The 21,712-nt window shown below is 48.0% G+C and overlaps 1 protein-coding gene across 1 annotated transcript in view; it reads right to left on the bottom strand.

Moving 5' to 3' along the window:
• The window catches only part of PITPNA (phosphatidylinositol transfer protein alpha), a 37,478-nt gene that overhangs the window by 10,855 nt on the left and 4,911 nt on the right, over window positions 1–21,712 (bottom strand). The window contains exons 3-10 of the mRNA XM_036767520.1: window positions 16,582–16,727; window positions 14,015–14,106; window positions 8,543–8,550; window positions 7,722–7,796; window positions 6,934–7,017; window positions 5,452–5,529; window positions 5,156–5,266; window positions 4,117–4,239 (exon numbers count right to left, since the gene is read on the bottom strand). Of these exons, the coding sequence (XP_036623415.1) occupies window positions 4,117–4,239; window positions 5,156–5,266; window positions 5,452–5,529; window positions 6,934–7,017; window positions 7,722–7,796; window positions 8,543–8,550; window positions 14,015–14,106; window positions 16,582–16,727 (717 nt within the window). The remainder of the gene's footprint in view (window positions 1–4,116; window positions 4,240–5,155; window positions 5,267–5,451; window positions 5,530–6,933; window positions 7,018–7,721; window positions 7,797–8,542; window positions 8,551–14,014; window positions 14,107–16,581; window positions 16,728–21,712) is intronic.

Here is a 21,712-nt window from a genome sequence, read left to right as displayed (position 1 = left end):
GATAGAGTGCTGGACCTGGAGTCAGGAAGACCTGAGTTCAAATTCAGCTAACTAGCTGTGTGATCTTAGGCAAGTCACTTAAATTCTGTCTGTCTCAGTTTCCTCACCTATAAAATAATGATATAATGATAGCACCTGCCTCCCAGGTTATTGTGAGGATGAACTAAGGTAATGATTAGAAAGCACTTAGCTCAGCGCTTGGCACAAAGTAGGTGTTCAATAAATGCTCATTCCTCTCCTTCTCCTCCCTATCCCATCGCTCCAGGCCAGATCTTCTAGCCCGCTGAAGTTCCTGCTCAGCACCTAACCCACTCGCTTTCCTTTCAGACTTCCTCTTCCTCTTGCTCCTGCCATCATCTGGCACTCCCCAAAATGACCCTACTTCCTTGGCTGTCCTCTCCAGGCCTGGCTGCACTATCTGGCCTACTCCCTGAGGACTCCCTGATTCCAACGGGGGTCAGTGTTCCTAACACTCATCTGCCACTCCCAGGGGCCATCACTCAGTAATCTCTCCTCTCACCTGGTAGTCATTATCTACTGACCACCAGGGCTCAGGGCCTGGCTCACAGTCTCCCTCTCTTGGCTACACTCTTGCTATCATACCAGGGGACTTCAACGTACATCCTCATGTTCCTTCAAACACCCCCCAACTTCCTAGTTCCTCCCACATCAGTTTCACACAGAGATGACCATGGCCTTCATTACCACCCACAAGTGTTCAATGTTCATGTTCAAGACCTCTGCAATTCCTTTAACTAGTCATGACCTTTCATTATTCCCCGTCATTCTATGCTTCCAATACTCCCGTTTGACCTCATCATGCCCTCCGATCCAGGCCCCTTTTAGGCCTCTTCTAGGCCTTCCCGCACCCTGGCTCTGGCTCCACTCACCTTCCTTCCCAACCTTGACTCCTTGATGAGCTTCAACTTGATTCATTGTTCTATCAACAATTATTCCTTGTTGAAATCCAACCTGGGATTACTCCCAAAATGTGACTCCTTTGCTCCTACTCACATCCTGTTGAATAGTGCTGGAAGTCACAAAACTCTGACCAGATCCACTACAAATCTGTCATCTAGTCTCAACTGCAGCAAGTTCATTCTTCTATTCCTCCCTAACCACATGTCCATCCTACCCACTACATTGGCTCTTCCAAATCTCTTCTCGCAAGCCTCCCTTAGCACCTCACTTTATTCACATCTTCAATGGAGAACTTCATCTCTCATATGACCAAAAAAGATTAAGACCATTCTCAGTGACTCTCCTCCTCTCACATCATCCCCTATAATGGCTCACTCTCCTCCTTGCCCATGCCAACTCCTCTTCATTTGCCCTTCTCATCTTCTCCAGCAGACTGCCCCCACTATCATCTTCAATTTCTACCACCAGTTCCTTCTTTGCTACCTACAACCACACCCAAATCCCTCCCCTCCCATTCTCTGAAAAATCCTCATTAGATCTTTTTCTGGACACTCTCCTCCAGTATCTCTCCTTCCTCCCCTTCTCAGCTAAACACCCAGAAAAGGCCATCTACACATAGGGTGGCTCCTTTGTCTCCTGTCACTCTTCTAAACCCTCTGCTATCTACTTCTAACCCCTCCACTTAACTGAAATGGCTCTTTGAAAGGATCTTTCAGTTGCCAGTCTAGTGGGCTTTTCTCAATCTTCCCCTGGACCTCTCTAGCACTTGGCACAGGTGACTATCCTTTCTCCTCCTGGATACTGCTCTCTCTTGGTTCAACCTTCCACCTATGGCTATCATTCCTCCCCACCGCCTGCCCCCGGGCTCTGCTCTCTTTTCCCTTCCCCTCCATTCTCTCTCTCTCTCTCTGATGATTTCATCAGCTCCCACGGAGTCAATGATCTCTCTGCAGATGACTCCCAAATCTATGGAGCCAAGCCTAGTCTTTTTCCTGAGCTCCAGGGCTCCATCACCAAGCTGTGAACTGGCTGTCCTATGGGCATCTCCAATTCAACCTGTCCGAAACAACTTGTCACCTTTGGCCTCCACACCACCCTTCCTCCAGGCTTCCCCATATCTGTCAAGGGTGCTCTCCACTCTCCAGTCCTTCAGGTTGGCAATCTCAGCTCCTCACTCTCATCTGCCCAATCAGCACTGACATCTTGTTTCTATGACTCTCCTACACATCCATCTCTCTAAACATATAGCCACTTCTATGGTTCAGGGCCTCCCCACCTCCTGCCTGGCTGACTGCAATGGCCTTCTAGCCTTCTGATGGGGCTCCCTACCTCCAGTCTCTCCCCACACCAGTCTATGTGGCTTCCACAAGGTCACTGAAATGACCTTCCTCAAGCCAGGTCTAACCACGTCTCAACATTCCCAACAAACTCCCTAAGCCCCCTATTTCTTGGGGACTAACGGAAACTCCTACCTTTGGCATTTCGATCCCTGCACAGCCTGGTCCCTGGTCCCTGGTCCCTCTCCTTCTCATCTTTACACCTCCATTGCCCCTCCATGCACTCTGCAGTGAGGCCGCCCCTGCCTGCTCACTGCTCTTCACACTCTGGGATCTCTTGTGCCTGCACTCTGTAACGTTCCCCTGTGTCTGAAACAGGCTACGGGCTCCCTTTTCACCCTGGTCCCTTTGACCCTGACTTCCTTCGGGACTCAGTTTAAGAGAATTTTCTCTAAGAGGCCTGAACCATTCTACCCAAATGCTAGAAGGTTCCTTGCTCAAGCTACCATGTATATACTTTGTATATATCACATATATACATACATACACACATGTTAGAAATATAGGCTCTCTCCAGTGACCTCAAGTGACAAATCTAAGGGGCCCTCATTTAGAAATGTAAGCACCCTGAGGGCAGAGACTGTTTTTGCTTATTTGTAACCACAGTACTTGGCACATACAAATGCTTAATAAATACTTACTGGCTGACTGATGAAAGGAGAAAGTAAATCCCCATTTTGGGATACTTTTTTTCCTGGCTAGGAGCTCACAAGGCCTAAAACTATGGTCATAAACACACAACTTTTGGTAGACCTTTAGCAAACAAAACAGGGGTTCTGGCCCAGGGCCTGGTGAGGAGCCAGCCCGATGCAGTCAAATTCTAACCAAGATAGCTGGCCTTACACAGGAACTCACTGGTGCACGATTCACCCATGAGAGTCACCCAGCCCAGGAAAAGCACAGCAGAGACAGGAACCCCTCCCCAACCCTGCCCTAAGCTCCAAGGGGAGGCGCTCACAGAGGCCCAGGAGGTAAAGGAAGAGACATCTGGGAGGGCAAAAGGGTTGGGAATAGAAAAAGCTTTTCTCTCCCCAGCATGGCTACATGACTGTGAAGTGATTATGCTCTGAGGTGCCCAGGAGGGTCTGAAACTAAATACCCACCATGGCTGTGCCCTCATCCCCACAGCTGAGCTCACTGCTGCAGGCAGTCCTTCCAGCTGAGGGCCAGGAGCACTTTTGGGGGACACAAGCCTCCCTGGGCCCCACTTCAAGGCTCAGCAAGCCCGGAAGCTGAAATTCTCAAGAGAACCCAGTAAAACTAACTATAGCTAAAAGCCACCTTGGAAAGTGGTCTGTTGGTGCAGTTTGGGTACTGTGTGGTGCCTGAGGAAGGCCTTCCACAGGTTTGTTCTAGGCCTCCTTCATTCCTCAGCGCCCACCCTGCCTCCTGACTGCTCCAGGCCTGGTGCCCACCCTTCCTGTGGACTCCTCTGGCAGGTGTTGTCTGTACCCCTTCCTTGGCAGTTAGTGTGCCCTGTTTCGGCCTCTATTCCTTTGGTCAACACTTTCTGGGTCTCTCAGAGGTCCTTGAAGTAAGATATCATGTCTACAGTTGGGCCTAGTGCCCCAGAGCAGATATTCCATAACTAGTCAGTTTTGCTGATTGGTGAGAAACAAGAAAACTTCCCAGAATTTCAGGACAAAGCTCTCAGTGTATTTTCCCTCTGAAAATTGCTGCCCCACTTGTCCCACCTGGCCAGAGTTTTGTCAGAACAGAATCAGTGCCATGCAGCCTGGGTCATGTTGGTCCATCCAAGCCAGGATCCTGACTGATGCGCCTCTGATAATCAGCTGCTATGGATTTAGCCTATGGATTAACCTGGAGTTTCAGAGCCTCCCCCTAAGCTCCCACTTACCTCATCCAGCTGTCTCTTGGTCTCATCTTCCATCCTGCGAATGTCATCCATAGTCAGCTCAACCCACTTATCAAGCCAACAGAACAGCTGCCGATGAAAATTTGTAAATAGACGCTTCTCTTGCTAAAAAATGGAGGAGACAAGTTGACAATTCAGTAGGTGAAGGACTCTACTGTCCTGTTCCTTCCTACAGTCAAAGAACTGATGCCAATACTTCCATTTATAGAGCAGGGGATGCCTGGCCACATCTATTTATTTTCTTTATTGGCTAGAGGGTGGGAAGTGAGGATGTCTCACCTCGGGTCCTTTACATCAGCTTCTTAGTGGGCCTCAAAATCCACAAGGCCAGAGAAAAGGTACATCAGGATGGTGGGGGATGGGAGGGAAGACAAGCCCTTCACAGATGGGTGTGTCACTTGGATACTAGAGGAAGAAGGGCCTGGTTCCCTGGCCAGGCCTGACTAAGCAGCACCAAAGGGCAGAGGATTCCTGGTGAGCCTTGCCAGGACATGAAGCAGGGGCATGCAGGACAAACACTAGAATGCAGCCAAGGTACAGAGCACTCAAAGGTGTTTCCTTCTTCTCCAGGAGCCACAAGAAGCTGAAGGGGAGGACAGTAAACTTGGTGTGGGTCTCCAACCTCTCAGAAAGAGGAAGTCTGGATTAAGGGCACGTGCTCAATTGCACAGTTCCAGCCCAGCTATTCAGGACCCTGAGGAATTCAGACTACAAAACTTCCCGCTTTTGGGTTTCAAAGAAAGGGAACAAATGTCTGAGCTGAATCACAGCAAGTCACTTCCTTCCCATTTCTGTCCCTCAGTGTCCCCTCTCGATGACATGGGGTATCTTCCTGACCCTAAGAGGTAAGAGTGTCAGGGAGTCGGGTGTCAGGGAGGGGCGGATGACCCTGCTGGCCTCCAAATCCAAGTAGATGGATCTAAGGCAGCCACGCCTAAGCTGCTTTTTTTCAGGCAATGCACATACAAGTCCCCGATGCGTGGCTGGCTGCTCCACTCACCGCCTCCCTCCAGCCACTCACCTTCTGTATAAAGTTTTCAACTTTGTTCTGAAGGCCCCACCACTTGAACTTGACAGTTACCAGTTTGTAGGCGCACATGTACGGTAAGTCTTTCTGATTTGCCAATTCTTTCTGCACAGAGAAAACACCCATGGGCAAGCACATAACTGAGGAGGCAGCCAAGGGGCTCCCTTTAGCCCAGACTCAGCTCCTCCAAATCCATCTTCTTTCCCTGGTGCACCCCCTCAGGAAGCTGGACCCCTCGGTCCACCCAGTCCCTGATCTCAGCCCCCTGGTGGTAAGAGTATGAACTGCACCTTCCAATTGGGACCCAGTGGTCCCCGTCCTGTCTTGATCGATTTAAATTTTGCTGGATCTTCTTCTTGCTTGTAATCCTGTGAATGAAAAGTGGTGAGTAAGGACGGGGGTACAAACAGCCTCATCTAACTGATAACCACACCAGCAGAGTAAAGGAGCCCGCCATCCATTCATGCTGCCCAGTAACTGTCTAAAGAACAGAGAAGGCTAAGAGTATCTAAGTCCATTAGATGGCCCCCAGCAGAAGTGGGCAGATGGCGAGTCACCGAGGAGCTATGTAAATATTGAGGGTTGCCTCAGAGAGGACTCAATGTTATTTCATCTGCCGTGGTTTGCTTTAGACTTTCCCCTATATATACCCATGACCAAAGAGCTCAAAAAGACACAATGTTTCCACTGCCTATGCCAAGGGCCCATATGTTAAACATCTTTGGGCATGATCTCACTGCCTTGCTTTTTCCGTAACTTGTTTTTAATGGTGCAGTATGGAAAGAATTCAAAGTGCAGACTATGTATTGCTTGTGCATTAACAGTCAGCCTCACTTCCCTGGTTTGTAAACAGTCGATTCCTCAGCATCTGAGTGAATTAGCCACAGTAAATTTTTAATTCTGGCTCACCACGCCATCTTTTACCTGACTGAGACTCAGGAAATGCAAATTCACTTTAATCATCTATTATGAGGGTGAGTCTTCTGCAGAAAAAGAAGGGGGACACAGAATGTCTTCCAAAGCCAATTATAGGTGGTTTGTGTTCTCTGCTCTCTTGGATCTGTTAAATCACCCCCATTAATGTGGAATAACTGAGGATCTACTGTGCATTTAAACAATGAGCTCTCCTAGAAACCCCTACTCCCTTCTTGGAGGGGACTTGAGGAAGCGAGGACAGAAGTAGAATTCAGATCTTTTCATCGACACGCAAATAGATCTGTCTGAAGAACATGCAATGAACGACTGCTGAAATAGAAGGCCTGCCACCCTGGGCATGACTCATGAGGCAGGGGCATGCATGCTGCTGCCTGAGAGTGGGGGGAGATGGCCATAGCCCATCCTCCCTTATCCAAACAGAGCCACAGGAAGACAGAAATCTGTCAGAGTCTTGCTGCTCACGTCTAGGGCTCTGGTCCCAAAATCAAACACCTTGTCTTCTCTTCCGCATCTTAGAAATCACCATTCCCCACTTCCTGGGCTCCTGGGGCTTTATCCAGCATTCCACATGGAGCAGACCTGTACTATGCATTGTTAGCTGATCTGGGGAAATCCAGACCAGTTATCATTTCCCAGGGTGAAGTCTTTCAGGTCAGGGAGATAGATCATTTGACCACATGATTCCTCTAGTAGCGTCCCAAACCAAGAAAAGGGAACTTCTGCAACTTAGTTGAAAGACACATGGTTCTCCTGTTTCTAAAAGGCTTCACACCACCCCAGCCTGTCAGAGGTTACACTGGCCAACTACCAGGTCTCACCTTGAAAACAATTCCTACCTTGCTCAGCACCTGGCTCCGATCTGCAATATCTATGAAAACGGTTTCCACGTGTTTCCATACATCTGGCTCCAGTTTGTGTACCTGCAAGATGGAGACGATTCAGTCCAGGATTTCCACAAGATACACGGTAGCCCTCACCCTACAATGGAGGCGTAGGAAGAAGGGTTCCCAAAGCCAAGGAGGCCAAGAGAGGGATTCCCTCTGGGGGAAGCTGTCCTTGCAAAACCAACCAAAATAAACAGGGGACAGATGTTTACCTTGACATAATTAAAGCAGTGGTTGTCAACCTTTTAGTCTGCAGAGCCCTTTAGTCCTTAGGACTATCACCCCATTCCCCACTGCAGAGAGATGAAACCTTTGTGCCTCAAGCCTTTGCCTGGGCATCTGGGCTTTAAAAAATTCTCTATTTTAAAAAATCTTTTATTTTCACTTATTTATTTTTAATGTTCATTGTAGAATTTTTAGTTCCATATTCTCTCCCAACCTCCAGCCCCTCCCCCACTCATTGAGAAGGCAAGCAATATGTAGGTTATCTGTCTGAAGTGTCACTTTGTCATATTATTCCCCAGGATCACTACAATTCAGTGTAAATTGTGCTCTAGACCAGCCCAAGGAAGTTGGGCAAGTCCCCTGGGGGGGGAGTCACTTTCTGCAACGCTGAGGACCAGGCCCCAAGAGAGGGAGCCAATCCCTTTTCTGGCACCTAGAGCCAAATGGCAAGGCCTCAGTGGGCAAGTCCAGGTGGGGCCTGGTGGTCCAGTGGTGTCTTCCACAGCTCTACTTACATTTTCCAGTGTTCCAAGGTCAGGTTTGTGCCAGGTTTCAATTTTAATGAGGAAGTCATCTTTCATATATTCATTCTGCCAACGTAGGGGAGGAAGAACAACATAAGATGATCTTTTAGTTACCAGGCCCAGGTAATGAGGCCAACTGACCATCCTCCAAAAATCCCAAGGCCACTCCTGGAGCAGAACACTGCTATGTGGGACTCTGGAGGTACCCAGGCCAGTAAGATTTGAGAGCTATGGGGAAGGGCATGACAAAGACTTGCTGTGGGGGGGAATACATTAAGTTGCTAAGATCTGAGTGGGCATTGCTTGTACCTGACTGCCCACAGGAGGATGAGGTACCTGGGAGGGCAGAGCTCAGGCTACACAAAACAGACCTTGACTGTCTGACAATTCTGCCAAAGGCAGCCCTGACCTGGAGCCACCAACTCTTCAGCATAGAAGGGGGAAGAGAAGTCAGCTAGACTTGAGACCAACACTGTGAGGGCCCAACCCCAAGGGAAGGAAAGGTTCCACTTGACCATCCCTTTCAGAGGAAACCAGGTTCTCTGATGATGCCACCTGGCCCCAGTCTCCTGTGCCCACATACTGAGAATGGCTTGAATTGGTAAATCCGAATGCCAGTGCAGCTTAACCGAGGAGCAATTGTGCCAATGAACACATTAACCATTGGGAGGGTTACAGGAGGATAGAGCCTCCCTCCTCTAACTCTGCAGCCCAGCAGCCTTTTGCACCTTAGATTGCCCTTTCCCTTTTCTTCACAGATCTCACACATACACACACAACACGCACGTGACAGACCTCTTAAAGATACTTACTGTAATAACTGCTCCAAGGTTAGGCCATGGAAGGAAGAAAGACAAAAGATTAATAAGGACAAATGAACAATTGCTCTCCCCCAGGGGCCAGCAGCAGCAAGGTGGCTCTCAGCTCCCAGCCTCATTTCCCAACGTTGTCCCACCAGGCCCTCCGGCCAGTCAGGAATAACTAGGCTTCCTCCATCCCCTTGAGTTTTGCTAGCCAAGCAGAAGCCCAGAGGAACAAATTGTGCACTTAATTAAAGACATGCCACTATCTGTTCTCTGGATCCTTTCCAAGCGGACAGGGAAAGGGAACAGAGCCTGGTCAGCTGACCCATGCAGCCCCCATCACCCTGCAGGACAAGATCATCAATGGCTTGGGGATTTGAGGCTAGGCAGGAAGGCATCCAACCACTGCCCACTCAGCCTCTGCATCCCTTCCATTCGCTGTAACCAGATCCCATCCCCTCTGTACCCCTGCTCATTGTAATTAGACTCTTTCGGAAAGCAAGGCTCAATTATTCATCAGAGAAAAATGGCTGCAAGATCCTATGTCACTGGAGAGCGGACAATCTCCCAACAAAAGCCTTCACCTTGTGTCCTTGAAGTGCAGAAGCTGCCTGTATTTCTGATGGACACCATGCTTTTGTGGAGTTGGAAGGCTCAGAAACTGGCTTTTGGTTAGAGAACAAAGGATACTACAGAAGTGAGGATAGCTTAAGCTAATTTTAAACCGATTCTTTTGGACCAAAAGAATGGTATTGCTTCTCCCCATCTTCCCCAAGACCAACCTTGACAACCAATCACTTTGGAAGCTAAGAAGAGAGTAGGAAGCTAGAGTGAGTGTGGGAGAAGCTCCATGTAATCAAGAGCATGAAATCATCGTGAATCCACTATAAACTTAAGCTTTTTAACCTCAAGGAGGGCCTCGAAGCCTCAGGATCATCCTTTTATTCATCTTTTTATCAATGCTCCTATTCTCATCTATTTCCAGCCTTCTTTCCTCTCCCGCTTTGTCTCTAATTCACTCCCAGCAGATGACTTCACCCCCTCCTTCATGGTGATACTGACGCCCTCCAGCTCCAACATGGGGCCCTGGGTGAATTCCCTCCACTTCTCCTTGTGAAAGCGCCTTGTGTCTTCAGTAATTCTCCCCCTCACTGCTCCAGCTTCATACAGAGCCAAGCGGAGCCTCCCAGCTGTATACCCCCTCCTCACATTCTCACACCCTCTCATCTCCTTTAGGCCTTGCTCCATTAATCATTCCCTCTGGTCACACACACTCAGTCTCTCCTCTAGTGGCTCCTTTTCTCAGCCTACAAATATTCTCAGGTATCCCCTGCCCTAAAAAACAAAACAGAAACCTTCGCTTCACCCTCTCGACACATCTTTTCACTCCTCCACTGTCAACTCCTAGAAAGAGCAGTCTATACACTCACTCCCCCTACTTCCTTACCACCTACTCACTATTCAGTTCTCCTTGCAAAGCAACTCCAACCCCCAGCATCCTACTGAAACAACTCTCTCTGATGTCTCCATTAACTACTTTACTGCTAAATCCAAAGGTCTTTTCTCTTCCTTTTGCTTCTTGACCCTTGTGACATGATGGGTACCATAGGGCACTGAGAACCATAGCTTCTTCATGATGCCCTCTCCTTCCCTATGGCTTCTGTGACTGGGCCCTCATGAGTTCCTCTGTGGCTCATCCCCTAAATGTGGATCTCCCCTTTTCTGTCCTTGATGATCCTCTTTTCTCTACATACCCATTCCCATGGCTCCATTTCTGACTTCTATTCAGACGAATCACAGATTGCTCTCACTCTCTCCCCCAACAAAGTCTGCCCCACCCCGAGCTCTACTTCCAAGGGCCTGGGCTTATAGCTCTTTCTGAACGGCCTTCAGTTCATCCTTTCCAAACTGGAATTTCACCTCTATTTCCTCAAACCAACCCCTTCCCAATAATCTCTCTATTTCTTTGGGTGGCACTACCAGCTTCCAGGTCACCCAGGGTCATCTCTGATGTTCCCTTCCCAACATCTGTACTTTGTTGCAAGTCCTATTGCTCCTCTTCCTCCAGCAGCTTTCATATCTGTACCTCATAATGCTATCCTGCCTCAAGCCCTCCCCTTTTCTTGCCCACAATGTTGTAACAGCCCTCTAAATTATCTTGCTTTCAATTTATACTAGGCACCACCATCCAAGTAATTTTCCTGATGCAATGTCCTGATAACACCCAGGCTCTCCTCCGAAATCTCTATCAGTTCCTCATTTCCTACAGGGTACAAATCCTGTGCCCAGTATTCTAGAGCCTCCACAGTCCAGCTCCAAGTCATTTCTGCAGCCTTATCTCATAAAGTCCCTCTTCATACTCTTTCTAACTTGATGCAGTTACAGAAACCAGTCTGTCTCCAAAAACCATTGTCTCCAGGACCAGCAGCTCCTTCTCTCCTGTGCCCCAACACAATGGGCCAGGAAGAGCTGGTGTGCTCCTGACTCTTCCCTGCCACTGCCATACCACCCCTCTGCCATCATTACTCAGCAAGCTTTCTTCCTTGGTTCACTCCACCTGTTGCTATCAGCTAGGCTGGATCCTCGTTACCAATGTCCTCTGGCCTCTAGGTCACCCTCCTTCCTTCCTTCTTTAAGCAATTTCAGCTCCTAGGCTTTCTTTTTCCAATCCAAGCCCTCATACTTTGGGACTTGAACATACATGCTCAACAGACACAACATTTAAGGCACTCCCCAGTCTGGAAGCTGCCTTTCCTTATTTCATGCTACCGCAGGGACCACTCACATTCAACGCTCCCATTTCTGGCCTCCACAAACTCGTCTGGGCCACTCTCCCTTCTTGTAATGCCTTCCCTCCTCAACTCTCAGAATCCTACTTCTTCAAGGCTCCGTTCAGGCACTTCATGAAGAACCTCCTCATTCCTCAATTGTCTATACTCTTTCTATCCCTCCATTTTCCTTGTGAGAGATATGTATATATACACACATAATATATATGTATATTTGTGCATGTGTTGTGCCTCCCAAACACAATGGAAGCTCTTCATGGGCATGGACTTTACCATTTATATTTTTTTTTATTCTCTATTTATATTCTTTTTATATTCTCAGGACCTAACACAGTACCTTACACAGTAGGTGCTTAATAAACATTTATTATCCTCTTCATGTATACTACTTTCCAGTTACACTGGACCAATCTCTTCTCCATCCATCCTTTTTGCTGTCCTGTGATCTCTAGTCTCTAGACCTCTGCTGAAGGTTGAGGTGCACTACCTGGAAGGAATGCTTCTCCCTGACCTTTACTTACTAAAGGCCTGCTTCAGGTGACACCTCCTTCGTGAAGTCTTCCCTGACCCTACCCAAGAGGAAAAAGGCCATCTTCATCCTCATTCCTCCCCTCCCCTCTTGCTACCTTCTGCATCATAATTATTTGTCCAAGTGACTTGTCCTTGACGGCAGGGTTTATGGCCTATCTTTGTCACCTCACAGCCTAGCACAGTGCATTACACATAGTAGGCATTTAATGTTTGTTGAATTGAATTATGTTTTTACTCCTCTCATGAAATGAAAGGCCTTCAGAAGGTAAGTAAAATATTGGTCCACACTACCTTAAACACCTTCCTTTGCAAACTAGAGTTCAATATTTAGGTAAGGATTTGGATCGAAAATCCATCTGTCACCAATCCCCAGAGCTCTATTTGTTTATATCTCTTCTTTCCAGAGAGGATGCTTCCGACCCACTTAGGTCTAATACTTAATTTCACAAAGACCGTCAGTCTCTCCACATGTATGGTCAGTGTCCCTAAAGATCATCTCTCCCTCCTCCACCTGCATCCTTGGCCCTTCATGCCCTGCCTGAGCTATTGGGAGGCACCAACATTTTCTCCAAGGAGCAAATCAATACATGAGCTAATTCATGGCGGCTTCCCCCACCCACCCACCCTTAGGAAATAAGCAGACACAGGGCACAGGGGCCCTTCTCTGCTGGGGCTAACAGTGTACCATGCCCAGAACCCTACCTCCAGACGTGGAGCAACAGCCTACGACGTTCATTCCAAGCAGAGAACGTGGACTGTTCCATGCCAAATTGAAACTTAAGAAACTTAAAGTTAACTACCGAATATGCCTAGCACAACATTCTTGGATGCAGGGAAAATTCACCTTTGGCCTAAGCCCAGACACACCCAGTTACACTGCACTGCACGTCATCTTTTAAGAAAGGGCACGTGTCTTATTTCCAGGAATACAGTCACTATGTGCCCATTGCTCAGGCTGAAGTGATGATATACTCTGACTCATGAGTATGTTTTTGTTCATAGTAGTAAACTCCAGAGTTGGATGTTTCCTCTGGAGACCTCACCCAACTAAGAGGCCATCTGGAGATCCATGGCTCCTCAAGTAATAGCCATGTTCCACCCTGCCCACAGAGCCTGGGGCCAAGGACTGCGGAGGACAAAGAGCACATAGTTCTATGGCCCTTTTACTCCCCAAATTCATGGCATCAGACTTTGCATGCCTACAGCACAGAAGCTATATACAAATCTATGAGTGTGATCCTAGAAGGTACAAAACAGTACAAGGCACCAAGCAGCCAGTGTCTAAGACCAAGAAAACATTTTTAGTGACAATGCTTGCCCTCGTCCACACCAGTATAAGTGTCTGAAGGCCAATGAGGAATTATTGCTCAGGGCTGTGGATAAGGGCTCGTATATAGTGACCATGGGCCAGGCCAGCAGTGTAGAAAAACAGGCAAGTTCCAGAAGATCCTGAACCACACAAGGAAGATACCAGAAGACCTAAACCAAACTGCCACCCTGACCACATGTCCAAAAGCCCTCTTAAAGAGGGTCTTGTCCCTCCCAGGAATATGCTGAACACAGAGCTGACCAAGGTCAAGGTCACACTCCTCTTTAATCATTACGGTTTTATCTCCTAATTTAGATCCATGGTGTACAGCCAGCCACAAAGGTCCAGACCCCGATGTAGGGCACTCTCCACTGGGCAGGGACATGTATATCTATCTGTCTCTACAATAGCTTCCTCATACTAACAGGTCACTACATCGTCTGTTCTTAAAAGATGAGATATAAATCAGTATCACTTCTTCCTCTGCCTCTCTCTTTAATCCACAATACAAATCTAGAGACAAGAAATTATCTTCTGATGAGGGATTTTAAATAACCTCTCAGAGTCTATCTCACCTATAGCTTCTTCTCAAAACAAAAACATCTCAAGTTCACCCACAATCAGGATATACCAAGCCCAAAGGGAAAATTACTGGGCACAACTACTTTGGTAGTTTCTACCCACCTAGTTGTCTACTCAATGTTAACCAACCAATAATGGCACACAACAGCTGGAAGTCAGCCTCTGGCCCCAACCTTTTCTTGACCTAAAGAAGCCTAACTCCACCCCCAAGCCCTCTGCCTCCCCTTCTCTAACCTTCTGTCCTTAGCCACTGGTCCTTCCTATACTCACCTGTTCTACAGTAGGGGTAGGCATTCCACGCTTTTTCATGGATATTCAGGGCTCCCTCTGGGGCCAGCATTCGAACAAATGTTGGTACTTTGCTGTAGTGGGGGATGGGGAAAAGGAAGGAGAGAGGAAGAAGACAGCGGACTTTTTACAGCAGATTCTTCAGACCACAGCTTCAACTTCCTGTGATAAGTCCTGGAGAGCAAGTTACGTCGAGACCCCAGATTACTTGGCCTTAGGACATAACAGCTGTGCCTCAACCGAGTCTGATTCCCCAGATCAATACCCAATACCTAACGCATCACGAAGTGACGAAGATAATGACTGTCTAGGCACTGCTTCTCTGCCAAAACCATCAAAAGCAGAGTGGGCCTCTGGGCCACCTCCATTAGGAAATTAGCATTAACTTGACCCAGTTTGTGCTCCTTGGTTCCAGAGCATGGTTGTAGGTACTTCGGGGGTTGGGATTCAATTCAACAAACATTTATCAAGTGTTGAGCTCCTACTGTGTGTGAGGCACTATACACCCAAGGAAGAAACACACAGTTTATGCCATCAAGGGAACTACAATCTAGAAGAAACTCTAAGGCATGCAAGCCAGCCCAACAAAGTGCAACCCAGAATGGGCCAGTGGTATGAGCAGAGGTATCATGTGTGCAGCACAGAGTAGATGGAGTGCACTTATGCTTAGAGGAGCATTGGGGAAGGCTTCCCAGAAGGGATACTTGTTCTGGCCTTGAAGGAAGGATAGGATTTCCTCAGGGAGAGATGAGAAAGGAGGGGATGGAAGGCACAGAAACGGTTCAGCAGGGGACATGGGCAGGAAACAGGAGAGTTTAGTTAGAGTGTAGAGAGAGTCAGCCCATGCAGGAGCTTCAATGTTATTCTAACGAGTTTGGAATTAATTCAGCAGGCAGTAGGGGAAAAAAAACCACCCAACACTGAAAAAGCCAAGGAAGCATCGTGACCAGAATTATACTTTAGAAAGAAACTGGAGGCGCAAATCCCAAGCAAATAGAACCTAATCCTCAGGATCTTCCAGCCCAGCAGTGTGCCAGGGTGGCTGACGATCGCCCAAGGGAAGTGGGCCCCAACATGCTCCTGTGCCCTTGTCCTTCCGATGTGGCCAATTCTTTCCACCATTTTGGAGATGACGCTGTGGTGCTCCTGGGAAGTGAAGGATTGTGTGCCTCCCAGCATAAAACATCCCATCCTATTCAGTTCTTCCCATCCTACTCCTAGGAATGGCCAAGCAGGGCATGTATCTTCTGCCTTGGATCTTTAGTGGATATGACAGCTCATCCAGGCTTCAGGAGGCTGGCCACCACAGCTTGAGAGCCTCAGGTCTGAAACAAGACCTCAGAGGTAATGAGGGTCGGCAACCTTCTGGAGGTAGTATGCCAAAATGCCAAATATTTCTTTATTCACATCCTCACGGATAAGAGAAGTGACTGAATACACTGGAGTCTCTCCTTTGGAAGTGTGTGCTGTTGGAGTGGGATCATGCAAAGGGGAGAAAGTAGTGGCATCCACCTGAGGACTGAGCAAATACTATAAACAATCCCAGTAGAGGCCCCAAATCACTGTCAACTCCCAATATCAACCCCACTGTTTGGCTTTAGAAGTCCCTATAAAAATGCAAATGGTGCAGGATAGGGAGAAGGACGAGATGGAAGTAGCACCCCTTGTAGTCAGTCATGAGATTGGTAATGGAGGTAAGAGCTCAATCATGGCTTACATTTTTATAAAGCATTTTACAGTCTGTTCAGCACTTTCTTCACAACAATCCTGTGAGGTAATAGAAGTATTACTGTGCCCATTTTACAGAAGGGAAAGCTGAGGTTAGTGACTTCCCATGGTCATATGGCCAGTCAGTGATGGAACCTATGTCTTCTGACTGCAAGTCCATTGGTCCTTCTATTCTACACCATGCTGACAGGCACCTGGGGGTCAGAGGGTGGGGAGAAATGCCTAAGGGGGCAGTGCATTGAACAGGAAAGTGGGAGGGCCTGCCTCATGAATCTTGCCCAGGACTAACTAGTCCTGGCTCTCTCTGCCCCTCAGAATCATCTCACCGACACATGTGCCAAATGTTTTCTTATCACTGTCCTGGCAGTTAGACCACTTCGAATCAGGAAGTGAACCAAATGAAACAAATTTAGATTCAGCCTGGAAACTACTGATTCAGCATTGGTTTTATTCCAGTTTAAGAGCCAGGTCCAGTTCAGATTGGATCAACAGACATTTCTTAAAAGAATCCTGGTTCAACAAATCCAATTCCAATTCAACAAACATTTATTCAGTACCAACTACGTGCAAGGCACTGTCCATAATTCAGGAAGGAAAAGGATTTGGAGTTCAGTGAATTTGTGGGGCTTTATGTTTTTGATCCAGCACCCCTCCGCTCAAGCATCCCAAGCAGAAGGCGCCCCAGATGACCGTGGCCACCCCAGGATTTCTACTCTTGCCTGAGGCCAGCTCTCAGCTTCCTTGGAAGGCTCTTCTCATCAGACCAAGCAGAGTCCTTCCAAGCCCCTGGGTTCACGGAGCCAGCGCTCACTTCCACATACCTCTGTAAATGGTAGATCTTGTGGGTATACTGGCCTCTCTCTCCATCCTTCTCATAGGGCTCATTCACCAGGACCTCCACACCTTCACCACCACCAGTTTCATTCTTACTGGCCTCTGCCACCGAATACAGCTGTCCTACCTGGTACTGAAGGAATAGAGAAACAGGAATTACCCAAGGACTAATGGCTTCTCGGTAGTTAAACATAATCTAGTTCCTTGTGTCCACAAATGCAGAAGACTATCTAACCAGATCACTGTGCCCACAAGGCTGTGGAACGTTGCATTCAAGTCATTCAAGAGCTCAACAAGAACCTTGCCAAGAATTCTTCCAAACAGACGAGTTGCCCCAAAGACTCTCAAGTTGGCACAGAGGCACGCATGGAACAGTTATGTATCCCAGCAGAACACCTGTTTGTTTTCATCCTTCCTATTTCTCCAACAATCCACCAGGGCTGACCAGGGAATGACAAGGACTGGGATCTTACTGAACCACCACCCGGTGAATGGATTACTGGCGCTCAGGGCAGTAATCTGCCCTGGGGGCTTTCCCTAGAAGGGCTTCACTCCATCCACTTACACAGAACCCCAAGGCCTCACCTCTTACCAAAGTGCTCTGGGAAGGTGACAAGCTCCTTCCCACCTGACACACCTCTCTCTGGTCTCCACTGTCAGGCTCCTCCTCATCCTGGAAGGTGCCCAAAGAATATTCTCAGCAGCAAATATGTCTCCTAGCCCTTTTCCAAAGTCCTGAGGTCTTGCTAGTTGGCACTAAAGTGACTCTCTCGGCTTCCTGTAATAGCATAGCCCCATGAACTAGGACCTGCAGGCTGTACTCTGGGCATACATAACATCCTTTTGGTTGGCACTGAGGAGCTGGCAAATGCTGAATGTCCCTTTCCTGAGGTCACAGGCTACACTGGGTAAGGTCATTTGCTTTCTCTTGCTGTTGTGAAGCTTGACTTCAGTGCTCAGGTCCGAGGCAGTGATTAGTTAGACCTCAGGCCTTCCATCTTCCTCCCTAAACCTGGAACCTGGAAAGGGGGTAGATGGGAGAATGAGGAAGAATGGATGCACAACAGCAAGCACTCATTTCCTACATTTAATGATCTCAGCCTTAGCTAAACCAGTAATAAACTGCCACAAGGAGAAGAGGGAAGGAACAAAGGTCAGTCATTTGCTTATAGTGTATGGGGGAAAAAAAATCAAACAAGAGACTCTTCTCCATCTTATTCCCTACAGGAAAATAAGGGCTTAGGATTTCCTTCTCTTCTCAGAGCACTAATGTCCACAACAGCAAAGAACACAGCAGCTGAAATAGTGACTGATCACTTTACCCTGAGCTAAGCTACCAGGAGGGCAGCAACCGGGAAGCGGCTTCTCAGCAGAGCAGGGGGAGACCCCTAGCACCCCTCCTTGACCCCTGACCTCCAAAGTTTCAGGTGAAAACTGTACAAAAAGCCAAGAGTGGCTCCAGTAGGATCATGAGACCTGTTAATCTCCCAGAGTCCCTTCCTCTGCTCACCCTGGTTAATGGCCAGCCCTCCCAGCTTTGCCAATCCCAAGCAACATCAGCACTGCCAGCATGCCTTATGATATCCTAGAGGGCCTACTTGGGATGCACACTGAATAGAGGAGAGTCTGGCTGAGCAGGTGTCCCAGGAACGTCAGTTGGAAAAGAGCTGTGAGAACTTTTGCCTGGGTTGGTTCCCTCCGAAAGCCAGGAGAACTGTGTGACTGGCCTGATGGGACAAGCTGGGGACAGGGTTCCCCAGGCACAGACTAATCCCCTTTAGTAACAGTGTTTCATTCATTCAGTTCCTCTTCGGTGGCAGGAGTCAAAGGTCAGGCTCTAAGAGGATCAGCCTGTTGGGCTGGCATCTTCGCCCTTTAATCTCCCTTGATATTCTGATCCTATAATCCCAACGAGACAAGGCAAGGCAGTTCTGCTAAGGCAGACTGGTAAGTAAGACTCAGCTTCCACCAACTCCAGTTGGGGGGACGCACAGGGGCAGGCAGCAGGGGAGAGGGAGGGAGGGAAACTTCACCTGAGGAGTCCTTGGGGAAGAAGCAACTCTGTTAAGATAGCCAGACTCAGATGGGAGAGCCTTTAAACAAGGGGCCATAACATCGGCTAAGCTCACAGAGAGAGGGTTTCTAATCCATGAAGTCCCCGAGGCCTAAGGGGAATCCACATCCTTTGAGTTCTGTCCCCTTATCCCAAAGAAGGGCTTCAAAATTCAGCTGAGAAAAACAGGAACTCTGCCATATTTGGCAATCCTATTACAGGGGGAGGGTGGGGGACAAGGGTGAACACAGAACTCCAAGGCACACAAAAAACACAGCACAGCTGCTACTTCCACCCACACAACAGTGTGAGCCTGGGCACCCAAAAAGAGATGAAGCCTTGGAGACGTCTTGGGAAAGGAGAAGTGAAACTGCACTACCCGAAAGAGCAATGGGCAGGTCTTCCCCCAGATAGGAGGGCATGGCAGACACACCCAGTGAGGAGGAGCCCCAGTACTGTGCACTTTGAAATGGAACCAGGCCAGATGATGGCCGTGCCATACTCCAGGGCTGTAAGGAATGACAAAAAAGACAGCCTCAGAGAAACCTGGGAAGATTTTAATGACCTGATACAGAGTGAAATGAGCAGAACCAGGAGAACCATTTCTATAGCAACAATAACACTGTAAAGAAACAACTGAAGAATTCTGATCGATGCAATGACTGACTGAGTCTGGAGGACTCATGATGAACGAAGCCTGTGGATTCAGGGTGTGGAAGGAGACAGACATTTCTGGACGCAGCCAACGTGAGAATTCGTTTTGCCTAACTGTGCATATTTATTACAAGGGTTTTGTTTTTGTTTTTTCAATGGAAGAGGGAGGTGAGAGGGAGGGAAAACAGATTTTTGTTCATTGAAAAAAAATTAAATAAAAAAAAAATGAAACAAACAACTGAAACAGGAAGGAAAAGATCCTGACAGTATGAGATTTGTGTCACAGCACATGAAGCAACTCTTCCTAGGAAATGCCAAACTCCTCAGGGAAAATGAAACCCTCAGACATACAACTGGCAAGGAGCTAAAGTAGGCCCCTAGGAAAGAAGGCATTACAAAAGCATCACTTCCTATCATTCTTCCTCAAACTTACAAATTCAAGAGTTCCCACCCCATGACTCAGGACAGCCTCTCACAAAGCAGGTCTGAGTGACCATGGGGCGCTCAGCTGAATTCATGGGATACACCCACTTATCATCAGGATGGGGCAATGGACTTTGGCCCATCTTGGTTCTAGCTTTCTTCAAGGCCAGTCCCACCTATGCACCCTTATCCTCTCCATTCAGGACTTTCTCAGGTTCTCTAAGAGAAGTTCATAACTAGAACGGGTGGGCAAAAAGGAGATCCTCCCCTCCCCCACTTTCTCTGTCCAGGACCTGGGCCAGGCACTGCTCTCAGTTCTGTAGCTTGTTACCCACACACTCCTCTGACCTAGCCAGCTAAGCCTCCCCCAAACCAGAGTGAAACCCAACAAGCTCAGCCTCAAGCTGACGATGCCCTCTCACCCCAACCCTGACTTTCAAAAAAAATTAACCCTTTCTTACTCCAGCAGATAAAACCAAATGCTTTCATAACCAATCTTGAGGAGCAGAGGGATTTCTTCAATTTGCCAACATCAGGCCCTATAATAAGCAATTAGCCATTGGACAGCAGCATGGTAGCAGAAGGAGCACTGCGCTTGGAGTCAAAGACTCAGGTTCAAATCCTGGCTCTGGGTGACCTTGGGCAAGTCACTGCTTTGGGCCTCACTGTCCTCATGTAAAGTGACAGAGCTGGCCTCCTGGCCGCCAGTAATCTCACTGTGGCCTCCCCACCTGGCTCCTGGGCTCCTCTTCACAGGGATCAGACGCTCTAGGGCAGATTCAGACCTTCTCCAGGCTTCGGCATCAAGGAGCTGGATGTGATTCTGCACCTTCCACCTGGAAGGAGGGCCTCCATCACCTGATAAAAGGACTCAAGAACTCGGGTATTTGGGGCTCCTTCAGGGACAGCTTCTAGCCAGAGCCATGCCAGGCCATGGGAACATCACTGGACACCCTGAGTTGAGTGTTCAAGGTCTAAGGCTCAGCCACTGCCACCCCCAGACAAATCAGAGCCCCTCCAGGATATTGCTGCCCTCAAATAGAGAGGACATTTCACAGGCACTCTCTGTCACTTGTCCAGTGCCTAAAAATTTGTGAGTAAGACATGTACTTTTATGTCCTAACCAAAATTCTTATATCCTAAACTAAGGAGACACAATTCTTCTTGTAGAATTAGAAAACAGCTACTCACTGTAACTCTGATGGAAAAAATGTGAATATAGCTGAAGATGATCTCTCCTCCAGGCTTAGCACCCCTCCCCACCATTATCTTAACCTTTTTGTGTGTCCTGGGCTCCTTTGGCAACAGTCTGGGGAGGCCTGTGGACCCCTTCTCAGAATCATAATATAAACTACACAGGATTACAAAGGAAACCAATTCTAGTGAAATCAAGAAGTCATTTTTATTCCTGCTCAAGTTCACAGAACACCTAAAATCTCTCCATAGATCCTTCCCAAGAATCCCTGCTTTGCCCTCGGCCTCCACAGACCTCAATCTCTGTGACTGGCCGCATTGCTCCCCTTGAGCCTATCTCTAAGTTTCCTACAATGCTTCTCACATGTGTAGTCTGAGAGTGAGCACAGTCCTCTGGGAGGGTCACATTAGTATTCCTTACCTCTTTCATGGAGGATGGCGACCGCAAATGAGACAGGACACTTGCCACAGATAAAAAGTGTCTTCCTCCTCTTTTTTTTTTTTTTGCTCACCTGAGTTTTTTTTTTAAGTACTATTTATTTGCATAAGGCAGTTTGTTATCAGTCAGAAACCCTAATGATAACTATCATCCAAAGGTAAGGATGGGTGGGGTTCCAGAGATGAGAGCACCAGAAAACAAGCTTGTGTCACTGCCCCCACCCCCTTTGGGGCTCCTAGGCTTACAGATTCAGGGGGTATTTAAAGCAGGGACCTACCAGGAAGCTCTGTGCACAGATGCTCAAATCTGGGGGGGAGGGGGCTGACCACAATGCAGAGAGTGAGGAGGGAAGGGA

This window comes from Trichosurus vulpecula, chromosome 7, assembly GCF_011100635.1.
Source record: "Trichosurus vulpecula isolate mTriVul1 chromosome 7, mTriVul1.pri, whole genome shotgun sequence".
Classification (NCBI taxonomy): Eukaryota; Metazoa; Chordata; class Mammalia; order Diprotodontia; family Phalangeridae; genus Trichosurus; species Trichosurus vulpecula.
The sequence above is the reverse complement of the archived record's forward strand: the minus strand, read 5'-3'. Positions and strand labels throughout refer to the sequence as shown.